This window comes from Macaca thibetana, chromosome 8 (genome assembly GCF_024542745.1).
Source record: "Macaca thibetana thibetana isolate TM-01 chromosome 8, ASM2454274v1, whole genome shotgun sequence".
NCBI classification, from domain to species: domain Eukaryota; kingdom Metazoa; phylum Chordata; class Mammalia; order Primates; family Cercopithecidae; genus Macaca; species Macaca thibetana.
Window position 1 is genome coordinate 96,705,311 of NC_065585.1, and position 20,966 is coordinate 96,726,276.

General features: G+C 41.4%; 1 protein-coding gene across 1 annotated transcript in view; it reads right to left on the reverse strand.

Annotated features, from left to right (window-relative positions):
* Positions 1–1,209: 1,209 nt before the first annotated feature.
* Positions 1,210–20,966, reverse strand: part of UBE2V2 (ubiquitin conjugating enzyme E2 V2) — a 55,392-nt gene continuing 35,635 nt past the window's right edge. The window contains exons 3-4 of the mRNA XM_050800185.1: positions 15,219–15,344; positions 1,210–2,104 (exon numbers count right to left, since the gene is read on the reverse strand). Coding sequence (XP_050656142.1) covers positions 1,958–2,104; positions 15,219–15,344 — 273 coding nt within the window. The 3' untranslated portion in view covers positions 1,210–1,957. The remainder of the gene's footprint in view (positions 2,105–15,218; positions 15,345–20,966) is intronic.

Genomic DNA, 20,966 nt, shown 5'->3' on the forward strand with positions numbered 1-20,966 from the left:
TTGAAATTAATGTTTACATAAAGTGACTTTAATGTACTATTGGCCAAGAAAAGGTAGCTCAAAGCTTTAACTTTATATGAGCTTGATAAAAGCCTTTCAGGGCATGTTTGAGAAATGTGCCCTACTATAAAAGTAACTATTTTAATATACAGCCAAGGTCAATTATTAACATATATTTTTTTGAGACGGAGTCTTGCTCTGTCGCCTAGGCTGGAGAAGTGGTGTGATCTCGGCTCACTGCAACCTCTGTCTGCCAGGTTCAAGCAATTCTCCTGCCCAGCCTCCCGAGTAGCTGGGACTACAAGTGCCCGCCACCACACCTGGCTAATTTTTTGTATTTTTAGTGGAGACGGGGTTCCATCATGTTGGCCAGGCTGGTCTCAAGCTCCTGACCTCAAGTGATCTGCCTGTCTCAGCCTCCCAAAGTGCTGGGATTAGAGGCATGAGTCACCACATGGCCAATACTTTACTTTATAAGCAAACTTTGAACATCTAATTTAATATTTGATAAGGTTTTGGTTTGCCTATATATACCGGGGTAAAGTATGAGACAAATTATTAAGCTTGACAAAATAAAAGGAGACTTTACCTGACCACTTTTCTATATTCTTCAGTGAATTCATCAAACAGCATTTTCAACAAAGCTTTGTATCCAGTACTTTGAAGTGAAATAGTGACCTAACGCCTCATGTCACTTTGGTAAAAGCAGAACATAAATGAATTTTCAACTTCAGAGTTCATATTTGTCAGAGTAGAGAACAGTGGAATGAATAAAGTTATCCTTGTTAGTATTAAAAGCCCTAACTGGAAGATAAAAGTCTCCAATTAGTTCACCCTATTTATTAACCAAAAGCTTCACAGAAAAACAACTAAAAAAGATGTTATGATTTTAAAAATGGGATATGTATTTGGATAATTTGCAACCTATAATCCTAAAAGAATTGCTAGACTGCAAAGATCTTTTTAATAATATTATTTCTGGTGAAATCAAACTCAAAATATAATACCTAGGACTCCTCCTTGTCCAAAGAAGAAATTAAACTAGGTAATTTCTTTTCTGAAATAGTCTGCACATTATAATTCACAAGTAGTATACAAAATAGGGTAAATAAAAGTGTGTATACAGAAAAAGCTACATAATTCCAATTTTTGCTTCCCTAGCATGGTACTGTACATATACTACATCAACATAATAGAAATGGCACAGTCTCTGAGGACACGTTCCACATTTTATTTACATTTTAAGACTAACTTTAATCTCCAAATCACATATCCATACACCTATTTCCGTTTTGTTGACTTCACTTAAACTTAAATGCATGGTTAAACAAAGACTGTAAACAAATATTTACCATGTCTGTTACATGTAACACACAAGAACAGCTTTTAACAGAAATTCATCAACTTCCCCCAACATTTTTTATTATAAATACAGGTATCAAAACAATCCTGAACATATTTTTGATACTACTAGTAGTCAGCACCCACACTGCTTCAAAAATTAACACATCTGTGACAATATTCGTTGTACCTGCTACTTTTTAAACAATTTCAACTGCAGCTCTCTTTCACTAAGCAAGATGGGTAAAGCATGCCATTTCTGTTTTCTTTCTTGAGATTTTCACTTTTTAGAAACACACATGCTTCCACTGCCATCTGACACTTCTCCACACGCTTTCATCTTGTAAACCTGAATTCTACTTTGAGTACTCCAGGTTTATGTTTAAATGACAGTGCCTTAACAAGAGAAAAAAAATTGTGCTGCATTTTTCCTCCTGTTACCTGAAAACATAATGGGTGTACATGTATTAAATATATTCTTACAAATGTCCAGGTCATGTTTACCAGCTGGAATTCTTTTACTTAATGTGTGGGTATTTTTCATTGTGATATTTAATCAAGACATTAACATGAGTAGAAGGTTGTTGATTTAAGACAAGTTTGAGATCCACTAAAATTAATTGTTGTATGTTTGTCCTTCTGGTGGCTGTGGAAGCTTCATATTTTCTTTGGACATCATTAGACGTCTTAGCTCTTGAAGTACAACTTTAATGCTATATGAATTTTGCCATTTTGCTAACACTGGTATGCTCCGGGCATCCACCTGAAAGGGGAGGAAAGAGTACAGTTAACTAGCAAGTTTAAAGTACTATGGCATCAATTTGTTAAGTGTATTTTAATAAGAATGATTTTGAAAATTCATAGCTTGCCTCTATTTTCACAAAACATACACTATGAAATTACTAATACCATAATTAGTATATTTTATCATAATTAGTGTAATATCTTGGGAAAATATAAAGATATAAAACATATAGTGAACTTTGGTCATCAGAAATAAATGTTATATTAAATAACTACTTTGTAAATAAATTTACCAATTCCTTCTTAATGGAGTAAGGTCAAAAAGTTCCTCTCCATTTCCAATGCCACTACCCAAAATCTGGGGAATTATCTCACACTGAGATTTAGACGAAAGCTACTAAGCTGATCTCTGCTTTCAGATTTTTCTTTCCAATGTATTCTATGCACTATTCCTAATTATTATTTTTTTTTTTTGAGAGAGTCTCACTCTGTCACCCAGGTTGGAGTACAGTGACATGATCCCAGTTCACTGCAACTTCCGCCTCCCAGGTTCAAGCAATTCTCCTGCCTCAGCCTCCCAAGTAGCTGGGATTACAGGCACCCGCCACCACGCCTGGCTAATTTTTCTATTTTTCATACAGACGGGGTTTCGTCATGTTGCCCAGACTGGTCTCGAACTCCTGAGCTCAAGTGATCCACCTGCCTCAGCCTCCCAAAGTGTTGGGATTACAGGCATGAGCCACCGCACCCGACCCAAATCAAGCTTCTGTGAAAGAGCAACAGAATGGGGATGGAGCTCCTTGCAAGCCCATTCAGTTAACTGTCAGCATTTGACCTGTCCTGCAGTTCCCTGGAAAACTCCACTCACAGAGCTTTCCTTTATCTGACCTCAGAGCTCACCTATCTTCAATCACCTCCTACGTTGGGCATTTGTCAAAAAAAGCTGAGTCAAACAGGAAGGTGGGCCAGATGTGGTGGCTCACACCTGTAATCCCAACATTTTGGGAGGCCAAGGCGGGTGGATCACAAGGTCAGGAGTTTGAGACCAGGGTGGCCAACATAGATAGTGAAACCCCGCCTCTACTAAAAATACAAAAATTAGCCAGGTGTGGTGGCACATGCCTGTACTCCTAGCTCCTTGGGAGGCTGAGGCAGGAGAATCACTTCAACCTGGGAGGTGGAGGCTTCAGTGAGCCAAGACTGCGCCATTGCACTCCAGCCTGGGCGACAGAGTGAGACTCTGTCTAAAAAAAAAAAACACCGGAAGGTAACCAAAATACTTAAGCAGACAAGCTGGGAAATGAGGTGTCTATAGAGGTGTTGAAAAGCCCCAAAACAGGCCTGGGAATCCAGAAGACCACACACATGTGTAGGGCTATGCACTGGCTTATGAAAGAGCTGAGAAGGCCATAAGCTGTCATCTACAGCTGACCTCAAGCAACATATAAGACTATATACAGGCTGGGTGCAGTGGCTCACGCCTGTAATCCTAGCACTTTGGGAGGCCGAGGCGGGCAGACTGCCTAAGTTCAGGAGTTCGAAATCAGCCTGGGCAACACGGTGAAACCCTGTCTCTACTAAAATACAAAAAATTAGCTGGGGGTGGTGGTGTGCGCCTGTAGTCCTACCTACTCGAGAGGCTGAGGTGGGATAATTGCTTGCACCTGGGAGGCGGACATTGCAGTGAGCTGAGATCGTGCCACTGCACTCCACCCTAGGCGACAGAGCAAGACTCCATCTCCAAAAAAAAAAAAAGATTATATACAAGTAGGACCTATCCCAGAAACAGAAGATAGATTCAGTATTTTAAAAATCAGAGTAATATATCATATTAACAGAACAGAGAACAAAAACCATGATCATCTCAATGGATGCAAAAAAGCATTTGACAAAATCCAACAACCTTTCATGATATGAATACTCAATAAATTAGGAATAGAAGGAAACTACCCCTCAACCTAACAGGAATCTACAGAAAACTTAGAGCTAGCATCATATTTAATAAAGGCCAAATATTTTCCTCCTAAGATGAGGAATAAGACAAGGATGTCCATTCTCATCACTTCTTATATTTTCTTTCTTTTTTTTTGAGACAGGGTCTCACTCGTTGCCCAGGCTAGAGTGCAGTGGCACAATTGTGGCTTACTGCAGCCTCGACCTCCCTGGGCTCAGGTGATCCTCCCACCTCAGCCTCCCAAGTTGCTGGGACTACAGGCACGCACCACCACAGGCCCAGCTACTTTGGCTCGCTGCAACCCACACCTCCCCAGTTCAAGCGATTCTCCTGCCTCAGCCTTCCAAGTATCTAGGAAGACAGGTGCCCACCACCACACCCGGCTAATTTTTTGTATTTTTAGTAGAGACAGGGTTTCATCATCTTGGCCAGGCTGGTCTTGAACTGCTGGGCTCAAGGGATCTGCACACCTCGGCCTCACAAAGTGCTGGGATTATAGGCATGAGCCACCACCACCTGGCCCCGTTCTCATCACTTCAACATTGTACTGGAGAGGTTCTAGCCAGGACAATTAAGAAAGAAAGTGAAATAAAAGGCACCCTGATTAGAAAGAGAAGAAGTAAAACTACCTCTATTTGCAGAAGAAATGAAAGAAATGATCTGGTATATAGACAATTCTAAGGAATCCACTAAAGAAATTATTAGAGCTAATAAACAAGTTAATCAAGGCAACAAGATACAGGTTCCATATACAAAAATTAGTTTTTATTTACACTTGCAACAATCTGAAATAAAAAATAACATACCTAAGTATAAATTTAACAAAAGTGCAAAACCTGTGCACTGAAAACTGTAAAATAGCTCCCCTCCCTCTTTCCTACCTCCCCCTTTCCCTCCCTCCCCAGAAAAAAGAGAAAAAAAAATTAAATAGAAATAATTTAAAGGTCGGGTGCGGTGGCTCATGCTTGTAATCCCAGCACTTTGGGAAGGCGAGGCAGGCAGATAGCCTGAGGTCGGGAGTTTGAGACCAGCCTGGCCAACATGGCAAAACCCCCGTCTCTACTAAAAATACAAAAATTAGCTGGTACATGCCTGTGATCCCAGCTACTTGGGAGGCTGAGGCACAGGAATTGCTTGAGCCCACAAGGCAGAGGTTGCAGTGAGCCAAGATTGCGCCACTGCACTCCAGCCTGGGCAACAGAGCTAGACTCCATCTCAAAAAAATAAATAAATGAAAATAATTTTTAAAAACTGTAAAATATAGTTGATAGAAATTAAAGAGCTAAATAAATATACATGGGTCAGAAGACTATTATTACTATGAAGATGACAATATTCATCAAGTTAATTTAGAGATTCAATACAACTCCTATTAAAATTTCAACTGCTTTTTTCTTGCTTGCAGAAATGAAGGCTTATCTTAAAATTCATATGCAAATGCAAGAAACCCAGAGTAGCCAAAACAATATTAAAAAAAGAAGAACAAAATTATGATTTCAAAACTTACTACAGGCCAGGCGTGGTGGCTCACTCCTGTAACCCCAGCACTTTGGGAGGCCAAGGCAGGCATATCAGCTTGAGGCTGGGAGTTCAAGACCAGCCTGGCCAACATGATGAAACTCTGTCTCCACTGAAAACACAAAAAATTAGCCAGGTGTGGTGGCGTATGCTTGTGATCCCAGCTACTTGGGAGGCTGAGGCATGAGAAGTGCTTAAGTCCAGGAGGCAGAGGTTCCAGTGAGCCAAGATTGTGCCACCGCAATCCAGCCTGGGTGGCACAGCAAGACTCTGTCTCAAAAACAAACAAAAAAACTTACTACAAAGCTACAGCAGTCCAGAAAGGCAGGCCAGGTGCAGGGGCTCACACCTGTAATCCCGACACTTTGGGAGAGATAGGTGGGTGGATCTCTTGAGCCCAGAAGTTAGAGACCAGCATGGGCAACATGGCGAAACCCCATCTCTAGTAAAACTACAAAAACTAGCCGGGTGTGGTGGCGCACACCTGTATTCCCAGCTACTCAGGAGGCTGAGGTGGGAGGATCGCTTAAGCCCAGGGAGATCAAGACTGCAGTGAGCCATGATCACCCCATTGCACTTCAGCCTGGATGACAGAGTGAGACCCTGTTTCAAAAAAAAAAAGGCGGGGCGTGGTGGCTCATGCCTATACTCCCAGCACTTTGGGAGGCTGAGGCAGGCAGATCATCTGAGGTCAGGAGTTCATGACCAGCCTGGCCAACACAGTGAAACCCTGTCTCTACTGAAAATACAAAAATTAGCTGAGTGTGGTGGCAGGCACCTGTAATCCCAGCTGCTCGGGAGGCTGAGGCAGGAGAATCACTTGAACCCAGGAGGCAGAGGTTGCAACGAGCTGAGATTGCTCCACTGCACTCCAGCCTGGGTGACAAGAGCAAAACTGTCTCCAAAAAAAAAAAAAAAAAAAAAAAAAAGGGGGTGCTCCCATAAGGATATACAGATGAATGGAATACAATTGAGAGTCCAGAAATAAGTCCTTATGTTTATGGTTAATTGATTATTGACAAGGATGCCAAAACAATTCAAGGGGAAAAGAAAAATCTTTTCAACAAATGGTACTGGGACAATTAGATATCCACATGCAAAAGAATAAAACTGAACTCTTAACTCATACCATTCACCAAAAATATCTCAAAATGGATCACAGACCCAAATTAGGACTTAAAACTATAAAACATTAGAAGAAAACATAGGAATAAATCTCTGTGATGTTGGATTTCACAATGGTCTCTCAGATATGACATCCAAAGCACATTTGACAAAAGAAAAAGTAGATAAATTATGACCGTATCAAAATTTAAAACTTACACTGCTAACAAATGCAAGTAAAAAGAAAAATCAATAGAATGGGAAAAAAATACTTACTAATCATATATCCAATCAGGGATTTTTGTATAGCACATAGAGAACTCTTACAACTGAATAATAAAGGCCAAACAACCCAATTAAAATGTGGGCTAAAGGCCAGGCACGGTGGCTCATGCCCGTAATCCCAGCACTTTGGGAGGCTGAGGCAGGTGGATCTCCTGAGCTCCAGAGTTCGAGACCGCTCTGGGCGACATGGTGAAACCTCATCTCTACTAAATACAAAAAATTAGTAGTAGCGCCTGTAGTCCCAGCTACTCGGGAGGCTGAGGCACAAGAATTGCTTGAGCCCGGAGGCAGAGGTTGCAGCGAGCCAAGATCGCACCACTGCACTCCAGCTTGGGCTACAGAGTAAGACTGTCTCAAAAAAAAAAAAAAAAAATGGGCAAACGCAGACTGCGATAGGCAACTTTTAAAACAGCTCCCAAATATCCCCAACTCCTGATATTCATGCCCTATGTAATCTCTCCTCTTGAGTATGGGCTAGATCTATGACTTGTTTCTTTTTACTTTTGAGACATGGTCTCACTCTGTTACCCAAGCTGGAGTGCAGTGGCACAATCTTCGCTTACTGCAGCCTTGACCTCCTGGGCTCAAGCCATCCTTCCATCTCATCCTCCTGAGTAGCTGGGACCACAGGCATGTGCCGCCATGCCCAGCTAATTTTAGTTTTTTTTTTTAGAGACGGGCTTTCACCATGTTGCCCCGGCTTGTCTCGAGCTCCTGAGCTCAAGCAATATGCCTGCCTCGGCTTCCCAAAGTGCTGGAATTACAGGCATGAGCCACTGCACCTTTCTTTTTTTTTAAATGTTTTTGAGACGGAGTCTCACTCTGTCGCCCAGGCTGGAGTGCAGTGGTGAAATCTCAGCTCACTGCAAGCTCTGCCTCCCGAGTTTAGGCCATTCTCCTGCCTCAGCCTCCTGAGTAGCTGGGACTATAGGTGCCCGCCACCACACCCGGCTAATTTTTGGTATTTTTAGTAGAGACGGGGTTTCACCATGTTAACCAGGATGGTCTCAATCTCCTGACCTCGTGACCCACCGGCCTCTGCCTCCCAAAGTGCTGGGATTACAGGCGTGAGCCACCACGACCAGCCTTAATATTTTTTTTATTCATTGTTTTACGTACAAAGAGTTGTATATAATTAATGTATACTACTGGATAAACTTGGAGATAAGTATACATCCATAAAACCATCACCACAATCTATATCATAAACCTATACCCTACTTCCAAAATTTTCTCTTGCCCTTTTATTATAATTTGTGTGTGTGTGTGTGTTTGTATGACTCTGATTTTTAAAAAGTCTGGCTTCCATCTTGCTCTCTCTTGCTTGCATTCACTGGCCTCACAGACAGACATCACCTGCCTTGTGGTGAACTACCCTATGGAGAAGCCTATGTGGCAAGGAACTGAGGGCGGTCTCTGGGTAATAGCCTGAGAAAAACTGAGGCCCTCAGTCCAGAAACCCACAAGGAACAAAATCATGCCTACAACCATATGAGTGGGCTTGGAATTGGATCCTTTCTTAGTTAAGCATTCAGATGAGATGGCAGCACAGGCTGACATCTGAATTGCAGCCTATGTGAAACCCCAAACCACAGGACCTATTGAAAACTGCACCCATATTCCTGATGCACAGAAACCGAGAGAATGTTTGCTGTTTTAAACTACTTTTAAAAAATGGGCAAAGAATCTGAATATATATTTCTCCAAAGACATACAAATGGCCAATAAGCACATATAAGGTGCTTAACATCATCAGCTATCAAGAATTGTAAATCAAAACCACAATGAAATACCACCTCACACCCAACAGGATGGCTAGAATCAGACATAGTAACAAAGTCCTTGATAAGTCAGGACTTGCTTCTGCCATTTTGTTATTTATTTTCTGGTTGTTCTGTGGTCTTCCTTCCCTCTTTCCTCATTGTTTTCCTTTTTTTGAAAGTGATTGTTCATGTTGTTATGTTTTAATTTCTTGCTTTTTATTTCTGTATTTGTGTTGTAGATTTTTTATTTGGGGTTAGCAAGGATGTGGAGAAGCTGGGAACCTGCATACACTAGTGGTAGCAATGTAAGATGGCCCATTCACTTCAGAAAACCTTTCTTGACAGTTCCTCAAAAACTAAAACATAGATACCATATGACCCAACAATTCCACTCCTAAATATATATCTAAAAGAAATGAAAATATTTGCCCACTCAAAAACTTGTACGCAAATATTCATAGCAACAGTATTCATAATAGCCAAAAGTAGAAAAATAGAAATATCTACCAGGAGATAAATGGATAAATAAAATGGGATCTCCATACAATGGAATATTATTCAACAATAAAAAGGAATAAAGTACCAATACACACTACAAACGTGGGTAAATCTTGAAAACATTACGTTAAGTCACCGAAGAACACATACTTTATGATTCTATTTATATGAAACATCCAGAATGGGCAAATCTATAAAGACAGAAAGTGGATTAATGGTTGTTTAGGGTTGAGGGAGGTGGGATGGAAAATGACAACTGAAGGGCACAGATTTGCTTTGGGAAGAACAAAAATGTTCCAAACCTGGGTCATGGCAGTGATTCCACAATGTTGTGAATACTAAAAATCCTTGAATTTTACACTTTAAATGGGCGAATTGTATGGTATGGTATGTGAATTATATCACCATGAAAGTATTTGAAAGTAGAAAAGAAAAATAATTTGAGTGATATTTATTTTAGAAACTAACGCCAGGTGCAGTGGCTCACACTTGTAATCCCAGCACTTTGGGAGGCTGAGGTGGGTGGATCGCCTGAGATCAGGAGTTAGAGACCAGCCTGGCCAACATAGTGAAACCCCGTCTCTACTAAAAATACAAAAAATTAGCTGGGCATGGTGGCAGGTGCCTGTAATCCCAGATCCTAGGGAGGCTGAGGCAGGAGAATCGCTTGAACCCAGGAGGCAGAGGTTGCAGTGAGCTGAGATCGCACTACTGCACTCTACCCTGGGCAATAAGAGCGAAACTCCGTCTCAAAAAAAAAAAAAAAAAAAAAAAAAGGAAAAGAAAAGAAACTAACTAAAAGAGTAAGAAAAATGTTACAGTGGTAAGGTACATTTAAAATGCTTCCTCTAACACTTTCACTTTAAAGAGTGGCAACCTCATTAGCTTATTTTAAATAGACTCCATAATTGAACAGTTTATAAAAATAAGTAGAGAGAATACCAAGCTATTTCTAAAGCAGACACAAACACTTCCAGCTGTAAATGGTAGTTAAATAAACATAAGTGATTGCAAATCCTGTGAAATACCAACAGGGTGAAAAAAAAAAAACACTGGAGGAAAAGAAAAACAAAAAAGATGAAGAGAGAAGACACAGTAAAGAGCATGAGAAAATAAATATCATGTCAGAATAAAATCTGCATCTTATCAGTCTACAACATACAATGACCTCCAAAATGTGAGATCTCACTGCATAAGACAATGAAATTTACACTTCAGAATGCTAACCACCCACAGGGAATAATTTTGCCTCGTCGTATTAAATACATATAAACTAAAATTACTAAAGCGACACCCACGATCAATGCCTGTGAACTACAATTCATGAGATACTTAGTCTCAAAATATATAAAACTATCCTGGCACAATCACCAGTGTGAAATTCTGTACCATTTACTAGTTATAAAAGTAATAATCCAAACTCTTAGATGTAAATGGAAGAGAAAAACAGATGTCCAATATATTCACCCTACCCACAACCCTCTATACACACATCTACACTCCAATAATGATTAAAATCAGTATTTATTTTTCTATTTCCCAGTCCCCATTCCAGATTGACAGTAAGAAGGGTTGGTGGGAATATACATTCACAGGGTCCTGTTATACGCCACTGGTGGGGCTGACATTGACCTGGCCCTGCGGAGAGCAGCTTGGCAATATTCAAGCTGAAGAAAGCCCCACGCCACGGCACACTTCTAGATGTATTCCGAGAATAGCGCTACTCAAGGTATGTCCATGGAAAGGGGCAGGCCACGAACTGAATTCTACTGGTCCTTGACAAGATAAACATTGCAATTGAGAGTAAGAATTTAGAAAGTTTTACAGCAATCTGACGGAGAACATTTTAATTTAAAAATTTTAAACTTGGCTAGACATAATGGCTCACGCCTGTAATCCCACCCAGCACTTTGGGAGGCCGAGGCAGGCAGATCACCTGATGTCAGGAGTTCGAGACCAGCCTGGCCAACGTGGTGAAACCCCATCTCTACTAAAAATACAAAAATTAGCCAGGCGTGTTGGCGGGCACCTATAATCCCAGCTACTTATGAGGCTGAGGCGGGAGAATCACTTGAACCCAGGAGGCAGAGGTTGCAGTGAGCTGAGATTATGCCACTGCACTCCAGCCCGAGCGACAAGAGCAAAACCCCATCTCAAAAAAAATAGGAAGGGGAAACAAGAGAAAGCCACACACAGAATTAACTCTATTTATAATGTAGTCTTTGTACCAGTAAGAAAAAAATCTGGGCGGGCAGGGTGGCTCACACCTGTAATCTCAGCACTTTGGGAGGCCAAGGCGGGTGGATCATTTGAGGTCAAGAGTTTGAGACCAGCCTAACCAATATGGTGAAACCGCATCTCTATTAAAAATACAAAAAAATTAGCTGGGCGTGGTGGCACATGCCTGTGGTCCCAGCTACTTGGGAGGCTGAGGCAGGAGAATTGCTTGAACCCAGGAGACAGATGTTGCAGTGAGCCAAGATCGCGTGACTGCACTCCAGCCTGGGAGACAGAGTGAGACTCTCTCAAAATAAAAAGAAAAAAATCTGTTACAAATAAGACAAATGTTAACATTTGACAAAGCTAGGTGGAGGACACATAGATGCTGGTTCTATCATTCTCTAAAACTTCCTCTATTATATTAGAAACATTTCTTTTAAAATCAAAAAAATAATAAATTTATAGTAAGTGCAACAAAAGAATAAGAGTGACTATAACAGAGCAATAGAAGGGACATAACTCAAGTTGGAACATCAATAAAGAGTTCTGTTAAAAAGTGGAATTTAGGCTGGGTGCGGTGGCTCACGCCTGTAATCCCAGGACTTTCGGAGGCCAACGTGGGTCAGGAGTCCGAGAACAGCCTAGCCAACATGGCAAACCCCCATCTGTATTAAATTAGCCAGGTGTTGTGGCACACACTTGTAGTCCCAGCTACTTCGGAGGCTAAGGCAGGAGAATCACTTAAACCCAGGAGATGGAGGTTGCAGTGAGCAAGACAGTGCCACTGCACTCCAACCTGAGTGACAGAGCAAGACTCTGTCTCAATAAAAAAGAAAGGGGAATTTACAGTGAGAAATGAAGGACCCATAGGAGTTAGCCAGACTGTGGAGGAAGGAGGAAGAGCAGAAGTGCAAAGGTCTTGAGACCAAACGAAAGGCATGCAAGCCAGTGTGCACCTTGAGCATTCCCACCCAGTGAGCCATGGCAAGAAGCAAGCATGCTGAGGCTGATGCCCCTAAAGGAATCTGAAGTGCAGAAATGACATGACACAATTTGTCTCTTAGGAGGATCCCTCTGGCTGCTAACTTTGGAAAGATTGGAAGGGATTTTAAAAAGCAGAATCAGAGATGTTGTTGCAAGAGTTCAGGAAATAAATGATGGCCAATATTCACTTGGTGGCAATGTAAACAGAAAAATAAGACCTAAATCGAGTTACAGTTGGAACATAAAACTGACAAGGCTTAATGATAAATGGGTTGGGAGAAGGGAGGTAGAGAGGGATGCAAAATATCAACTAATGGACCAAAAGCCCAAGAGATCAGATAAGCTTATTAGAGGTAGGTCTGAAATTTAATCTAAATTTCCTAGCTTCCATGACAATGTAGAACACACCATTGGTTACTTAATTTACAGCAACTATAAGGTAAAAACAAACCAGTAGTGGAGAAAAACAGATACATCTAGTAGCAAAATCTAACAAAGATCTTCTTCATAAAGGCAATGCTGTGCGTCACACAGGACATTCCCTAAATAATATCCTTTCTGTATACTCATATGCTTTATAATCCTGCTCCTATCAAATTTCTTAAAAATAGATAAGTGTACATAATTTCTAGAATAACCACTGAAAGAACACAAACAGAATGAAAGAAGTTGAGAACAACCATTCCAAAAGTAGGCAAGAAACATGCAGAAAAATAGAAACCACCAACTAAGATGATCTATTTAAACCTGAACATGTAAGTAATTATGTATATTAAATGTAAATGGACTAAATGCTCCCAGTAAATCACAAAGACTGATCAACTGAGGACTGTGAGGGCTAGAGAGACTGTCAGGTCCCAGCACTGAGTTGGCACAGGGGTGGGCAGTGGGAGGGGTGTGGGGGGTGTTAATGGCCCAGCAGGTGCAGGGCTAAGGTTTCCAATGACCTTTTCCCACCTTCTTCCTTTCTCAGGGTCATGCTTTATTTGGCCTGGTGCCTCCCTGCTGGACGCACCAGCCAATCTGGGGCCCTGCCTCAGACCTGCGTATTACGTTGGGGATGAGGGGCAGGGAGCTGGCTGTGAATCCAAGATTCAACTTGTTGCCAGAAGTACAGTTATATGAAGGGGAAACTGAGTAAATAAGTAAGTGCATTGGGGAGCATGGGAGCCAGGTTTCTCAAATGGAAAGGAAGAATCACAGAACAAACCCTATAGTCTTAGAATAAAATTAGTGGGAGTTGTTAGTATAAACTCGTGGTTTTTAACAGATGGTAAATAGATGAGAAGGAAAGAGAGAAGGAGAGAAGAAAGGAGGATGAATTTGTGTACATATGTGATACATTTGTAGTACAAAATACACTGGTAGAGAGAGGAAACACAGGGATGGGATGAGAAATCAAGGATACTGAGATCCTATTTCCTAAGATGGATGATACTAATTTTATGATGATGATATGTTATTTTGCTTCCTAAAATGTATTTTTTATGTGGTGTGCTCTCAACATGGCACCAAGAGAGCCTAGGCTTCAAAGACTTATCATGAACTTAACAATCTACTCATATTGGAAATTCAGCTGTTTCTACTAACTAACTTGTGTGGGTCAAGCAGGGCATGTCATTTTGTTTAAAGAGACAATAGGCTGGACACAGTGGCTCACGCCTGTAATCCCAGCACTTTGGGAGGCCAAGGTGGGCGGATCACTTGAGGTCAGGAGTTTGAGTCCAGCCTGGCCAACATGACAAAACCCCATCTCTACCAAAAAATATAAAAATTAGCTGGGCTTGGTGGCATGTGCCTTGTAGTCTCACGTACTTGGGAGGCTGAAGTGGGAGAATCACTTGAGGCCACGGGAAGTGGGGGAGTACCACTGCACTACAGCCTGGGGGACAGAGTGAAACCCAAAAATAAACAGACAGTGATGCTCAGCCATGATTGTTTCAACACAGATACACTTGCTCCTCAAAGAAAAAAACCCTTTATGAATATTCATCCTTTTCATGAATAGTCATCCTTTTAATCCCACCAAGTGTACCTTAAACCTCAGAAAAGTAACATTCAAAGAGAAATAATGATCATCTTTATTTTTGACGGCGTTTCACTCTTTCGCCCAGGCTGGAGTGCAGTGGCACAATCTACGGGAGTGAGCACCATGCCCCGCCCAATAATGGTCATCTTTTTACCAAATAAAGATCAACTGAAATATGACTACTAAGGCAATTAAAACCCTAAGAAAACTTTTGGCCGGGCACAGTGGCTCACATCTGTAATCCCAGCATTTTGGGAGGCCGAGGCAGGCGGATCACCTAAGGTCAGGAGTTCGAGACCAGCCTGGCCAAACACTGTGAAACCCCGTCTCTACAAAAACACAAAAATTAACTGGGCATGATGGTGGGTGCCCGTAATCCCAGCTACTCGGGAGGCTGAGGCAGGAGAATCGCTTGAACCCAGGAGGCGGATGTTGCAATGAGCTGAGATCACACTATTGTACTCCAGCCTGGGCGACAGAGTGAGACTCTGTTTCCAGAAAAAAAAAAAAGAAAGAAAAAAAAAAGTTTTAACCACCACATACATCTATTCCAGGCAAGCACATTAAGGTTTTTAAGGATGGCCTAATTTATATTAATAAAATAAAAACAACATAATGCAACCTTCTTTAGACTTCTGGCTTAACAAAAGTCCTCTTTTAAAAACTTTCTCCTAACTATATATTAATATCTTACACATATTATGCTGTGTGTATGTATAATTAACATATAACTCTATACATTATGTTATATAAAACCAATATGACTATATTAACTTACCATCCCACTGGAATTATTTATTCCATTCATATTAATTTTTGTTACAAATCTAACTGACGGAGGAGCTTCTGGGTATTTAGGTCCACATTCTACTTTCAGGCTATATATTCTGTTTTCATAATTTGTCTGGAAGGCAAAAAACAAAAAGACAATCAAAATAACAATACCTAAAATATTAATGTCTAAGTGCTAAAAAAAAAAAAAAAAAGGAAAAGTACAATATGAATGTACTTGATAAGACACTGTTTATGATTAAGAATTTATTTTTCCACATTCAAATTTATTTCACCTCTATGGTGAGAAAAAATGCAATAAGCATACTTAAAAATTGAGATTTTACAAAATTAATTCCATGAGATCTTACCAAATTAATTCTACAAAGTATTATCAATATGATCACAACTTGCTTTTGTGATAAAAATGATGCCTGTAACAAATTAGAAGGAAGAAGGAAAAAGGAAAAACCAAACCACTTAAATTTAGATTTTGCTAAAAAGTTTACATTGTAGAGGGAGGGGCTACTTGAGACTTGTGTCAAACATATATGAGGTTTCTGTTTTATACAACAGTTCTGCTTATTCCTATTGTTCCAGAATTGACTATTAATAGTGCCTGTTTTCATTCTCAAAAGGGTCTTGTTGGATAACAAATTATATGATCATCCTACTTAATATGGCAATCAATAACTTCTAGCAAAAAAGAAAACCCCACATTATACCATTGTGCAGCAATAAAACATAATTATTTTATGTCTCCTGTTAGTTATACTTACGTTGCTACTTCATTAATTTTGAGGTTCATTAAATCCCATTATCTGAATTCAGAGAAACAATAGCAAACTTTATGTTTACACATCATTTTCAAATAGGTATCAAACTTAAAGCTTCTAGATTATCCAGGGCTTATTTTCATGCCTATAAATTAGCTCTTCTTTCTCCTATGGCTTTTGTTCACTTGGTTAACTTATTAGTGTACCATTAAAACAGCAAAGTAAAAAATAAACGAATCCTTGACCGGGCGCAGTGGCTCAAGCCTGTAATCCCAGCACTTTGGGAGGCCAAGATGGGCGGATCACGAGGTCAGGAGATCGAGACCATCCTGGCTAACACGGTGAAACCCCGTCTCTACTAAAAAATACAAAAAACTAGCTGGGCGAGGTGGCGGGCACCTGTAGTCCCAGCTACACGGGAGGCTGAGGCAGGAGAATGGCATAAACCCGGGAGGGGGAGCTTGCAGAGAGCTGAGATCCGGCCACTGCACTCCAGCCCGGGCAACAGAGCAAGACTCCGTCTCAAAAAAAAAAAAATACCAAAAAAAAAATAAATGAATCCTCACCTTGACTCAGGAGATTAAAAAGAAAAAAATTGTTTTAAAGAGAATTTATAATTATTGAAATTTTAATAAATTTTCTAAATTATAACTAAAATAACATAAAAATATATACATAAATAAATGAAAGTGAAAAATTTAATACCTGCTGGCTGCTGAATAAGACCAGAGAGGGAGGAAGCTAATCAACCATCTACAGATCTCACCTACTCAAACTGATCCCGTCCCCATAAACAAGAGCTATCCAAATGGAGGTCAGATTTGCAGTATTAAACTACTCTAATGTAAAACCTATGCAACAATCTTATATGTATGTTATTAAATATTTCAATATTTTTAAGAAAAAAAGCTATATAAAACTTATCTGAGATTAATAGCAAGCAAATATTAATAATATCCCCAGCACTTTCAATATATAAAAATGACTAAAATCAGATAGATCTAAAGATTATCTTGGCTGTGGTTCTCCAATCTGGATGCATATCAGACACCCCTATGATAGAGCAATTCTTTTTTTTTTTTTTTTGAGACGGAGTCTTGCTGTCGCCCAGGTCGGAGTGCAGTGAAGCGATCTCGACTCACTCACTGCAAGCTCCACCTCCCGGGTTCACGCCATTCTCCTGCCTCAGCCTCCCAAGTAGCTGGGACTACAGGCACCCGCCACCACGCCTGGCTAATTTTTGGTATTTTTAGTAGAGACGGGGTTTCACCGTGTTAGCAAGGATGGTCTCGATCTCCTGACCTCATGATCTGCCCGCCTCGGCCTCCCAAAGTGCTGGGATTACTGGCGCAAGCCACCGCGCCCGGCCCTGATACAGCAATTCTATTCCTAGGCATTTACCCAAACGAAATGGAAACAAACATGTTCACAAAAAGACTTCTACAAGAATGCCCATAGCAGCTTTATTTGTAAAAGCAATAATGTAGATTAAATCCAAATGTCCATTAAAAAAATTGATAAACACACTGTGGTATATCCATATAGTAAAATACTATTCAACAATAAAAAGAAACACACTCCTACTACCTGAGATAACACAACTGAATTGCTCAGACTTCATGCTGAGTAAAGACGAGAACCGTAAGTGTACACACTACATGACCCTACTTATCAAAGCTCTACAACATGCAGATCTCTCAGGTGCAGGAAGCAGGGGTGGGTGTGGGAAAGGGCACAGGGAGCTTTCTGGACTGACGGGAATGTTCTTTATTTCCGTAGGGGTAACAAGCTACATTTGTCAAACTCACGGCACATCTGTGCATTTCACTACATGTAAATTCTACCTCAATTCCTTTTAAGTTAAAAAACAAACAAACAAACAAAAAACCAAAGCTCTTTTCTGAAGGATTTTATGTTAAGAAAAAAAATTTTAGGCTGGGCATGGTGGCTCACACCTGTAATCCCAACACTTTGGGAGGCCGAGGCAGATCACGAGTCAGAAGATCGAGACCACGGTGAAACCCCCTCTCTATTGAAAATACAAAAAATTAGCTCGGTGCGGTGGTGGGTGCCTGTAGTCCCAGCTACTCGGGAGGCTGAGGCAGGAGAATGGCATGAACCCGGGAGGCGGAGTTTGCAGTGAGCTGAGACCGTGCCACTGCACTCCAGCCTGGGTGACAGAGTAAGACTCCGTCTCAAAAAGAAAAAGAAAAAAAATTTAATCCCAAAGCTAGCCTATTAATCTAATCCAATGCTTACAGTAAATATCACCCTAACTTCTGACACCTTTGATTTTATCCCCTCTAAATTTTAAATTAACAGGCTGGGCATGATGGCTCATGCCTATAATCCCAGCACTTTGGGAGGCCAAAGGCAGGCATACTGCCTGAGGTCAGGAGTTCGAGACCAGACTGACCAACATGGTGAAACCCCATCTCTACTAAAAAGACAAAAATTGGTAGCACATGCCTGTAATCCCAGCTAGTCGGGAGGCTGAGGCAGGAGAATCACCTGAACTCAGGAGGTGGCGGTTGTAGTGAGCTGACATCAAGCCACTGCACTCCAGCCTGGGTGGCAGAGCAAGACTGTCTCAAAAAAAAAAAAATTACATTAACAGCCAAGTTTTCCTGTTATCTAACAAAAAGCAAGAGCAAAAAAAAAGAGGAGAAAAACAAACTAATATTTACTAAGTCAAGTACTCAGGTAGTCTCCTATTATGTAATCATTATTTCACTTAATTCTCATACTGTTTCTATTTTAAAGATGGAGACAGTACCTTCATTTACATATGAGAAAACTTGAGAAAGTACTAAACTCTAGTGACAACAAATATTGCTTCAGAAAACTGAACACAGAAACATAGAAAAGAAAAACTGCTAATCATATAAATCCAAATAAATACTAGAACATAAAAAATGAGGGATCTGGCTGGGTGCGGTGGCTCACGCCTGTAATCCTAACACTTTGGGAGGCCGAGCAAGCGGATCACCTGAGGTCGGGAGTTCGAGACCAGCCTGACCAACATGGAGAAACCCCATCTCTACTAAAACTACAAAATTAGCCGGGCATGGTGGTGCATGCCTGTAATCCCAGCTACTTGGTAGCCTGAGGCAGGAGAATCGCTTGAACCTGGGAGGCAGAGGTTGCTGTGAGCCAAGATCACGCCATTGCACTCCAGCCTGGGCAACAAGAGCGAAACTCCATCTCAAAAAAACAGGGACCTTTAGTCAATAAAGTATAAAAAATAAAAAACAACTGGCCAGGCACAGTGGTTCATGCCTATAATCCTAGCACTTTGGCAAGCCAAGGCATGAGGGCCATTTGAGCCCAGGAGTTTGAGACCCATCTTGTCAACATAGTGAGACCCCTGTCTCTACACACACACACACACACAAATTAGCCAGGTATGGTGGTGTGCCCCTATAGTCCCAGCTACTCAGAAGGCTGAGGTGGGAGGATTGCTTGAGCCCAGGGGGTTAAGGCTGTGAGCTGTGATCGGGCCACTACACTCGAGCCTGGGTGACAGAGTGAGACTATCTCAAAATAAAATAAAACAAAAATAAAAAACAACCAACCATGTAACAGTACGTTAAAAGTCTTCCTCCTCTCGACCAGCACGGTGGTTCACACCTGTAATCCCAGCACTTTGGGAGGGCCGAGGTGGGCAGATCACCTGAGGTCAGGCTGAGACCAGCCTGACCAACATGGAGAAACCCCGTCTCTACTAAAACTACAAAATTAGGCCAGGCACGGTGGCTCACGCATGTAATCCCAGCACTCTGGGAGGCCAAGGCGGGCGGATCACGAGGTCAGGAGATTGAGATCATCCTGGCTAACACAGTGAAACCCCGTCTCTACTAAAAATACAAAAAATTAAAAGGGCATGGTGGTGGGTCCCTATAGTCCCAGCTACTCGGGAGGCTGAGGCAGGAGAATGCCGTGAACCCGGGAGGCAGATGCAGTGGCGAGCTGAGATCGCACCACTGCACCGCAGCCTGAGCGACTGAGCAAGACTCCGTCTCAAAAAAAAAAAAAAAAAACAAAATTAGCTGGGTGTGGTGGCATATGCCTGTAATCCCAGCTACTAGGGAGGCTGAGGCAGGAGAACCACTTGAACTTGGGAGGCAGAGGTTGCGGTGAGTCAAGATCACACCATTGCACTCCAGCCTGGGCAACAAGAACCAAACTCCGTCTCAAAAACAAACAAACAAACAAAAAAGTCTTCCTTTTCTTCTGGCGAGATGTAGGTACTCTACCCTGGAGATAAAACTGTTCTCAACATCTCACCTTCTAAGGAGAAAACAACTGTGGTAAGACACCAACTCCTGCCTGTTTTATGAAAAGGCAACTGAATATACCCACTATAACCTCCTGCCTTCAAGAGAACTGAGAGAGAGGGTGATGCAGAGAAGATCATCAGGTGGTGAGCAGAGGCCAGCTCCAGAAGAAGCCTGTGCCTTTGCAGGGCACACCCTCCTACCTCTGCCTGGCACTCAAAGGAAGTTAGCGGGTCTCTGATGAGGTTCAAGACACACTATCCCAAAGTACGGCACCTTGGCACTTAAGAAAACAGCAGAAGCAAGGTTACTCTTACCTTACCTTCGCCCCCTTCTCCTCTGAAGCAGACCCTAAAATCTAGCTGACCTCCCCATGAAGTAGGTCATGAGAACCACTCCAAAGGGGTCTTGTCTTATGCCAAGAAAGGAATGAAATCCATAGACACAGGAATAATCTGAACAAACAGGCCCTGGTAAGTTCCCCCAGTTTACTACCTAGTGTGTTACCATCAGATCCAATCACGCTGTTACATTACTGTCCACTCTTCACCAAATTTAGCATAAAAATACGCAGGTTTTCCTGTTTCTTTGGGTCTTCCTTTCTGAATGTTCCCATGTCATGTAAAACTTAAATAAATTTGTATGCTTTTCTCTGCCTTTTATTATAAGTGCCTCAGCCATGAAGCTTGAGACAAGTGAGGA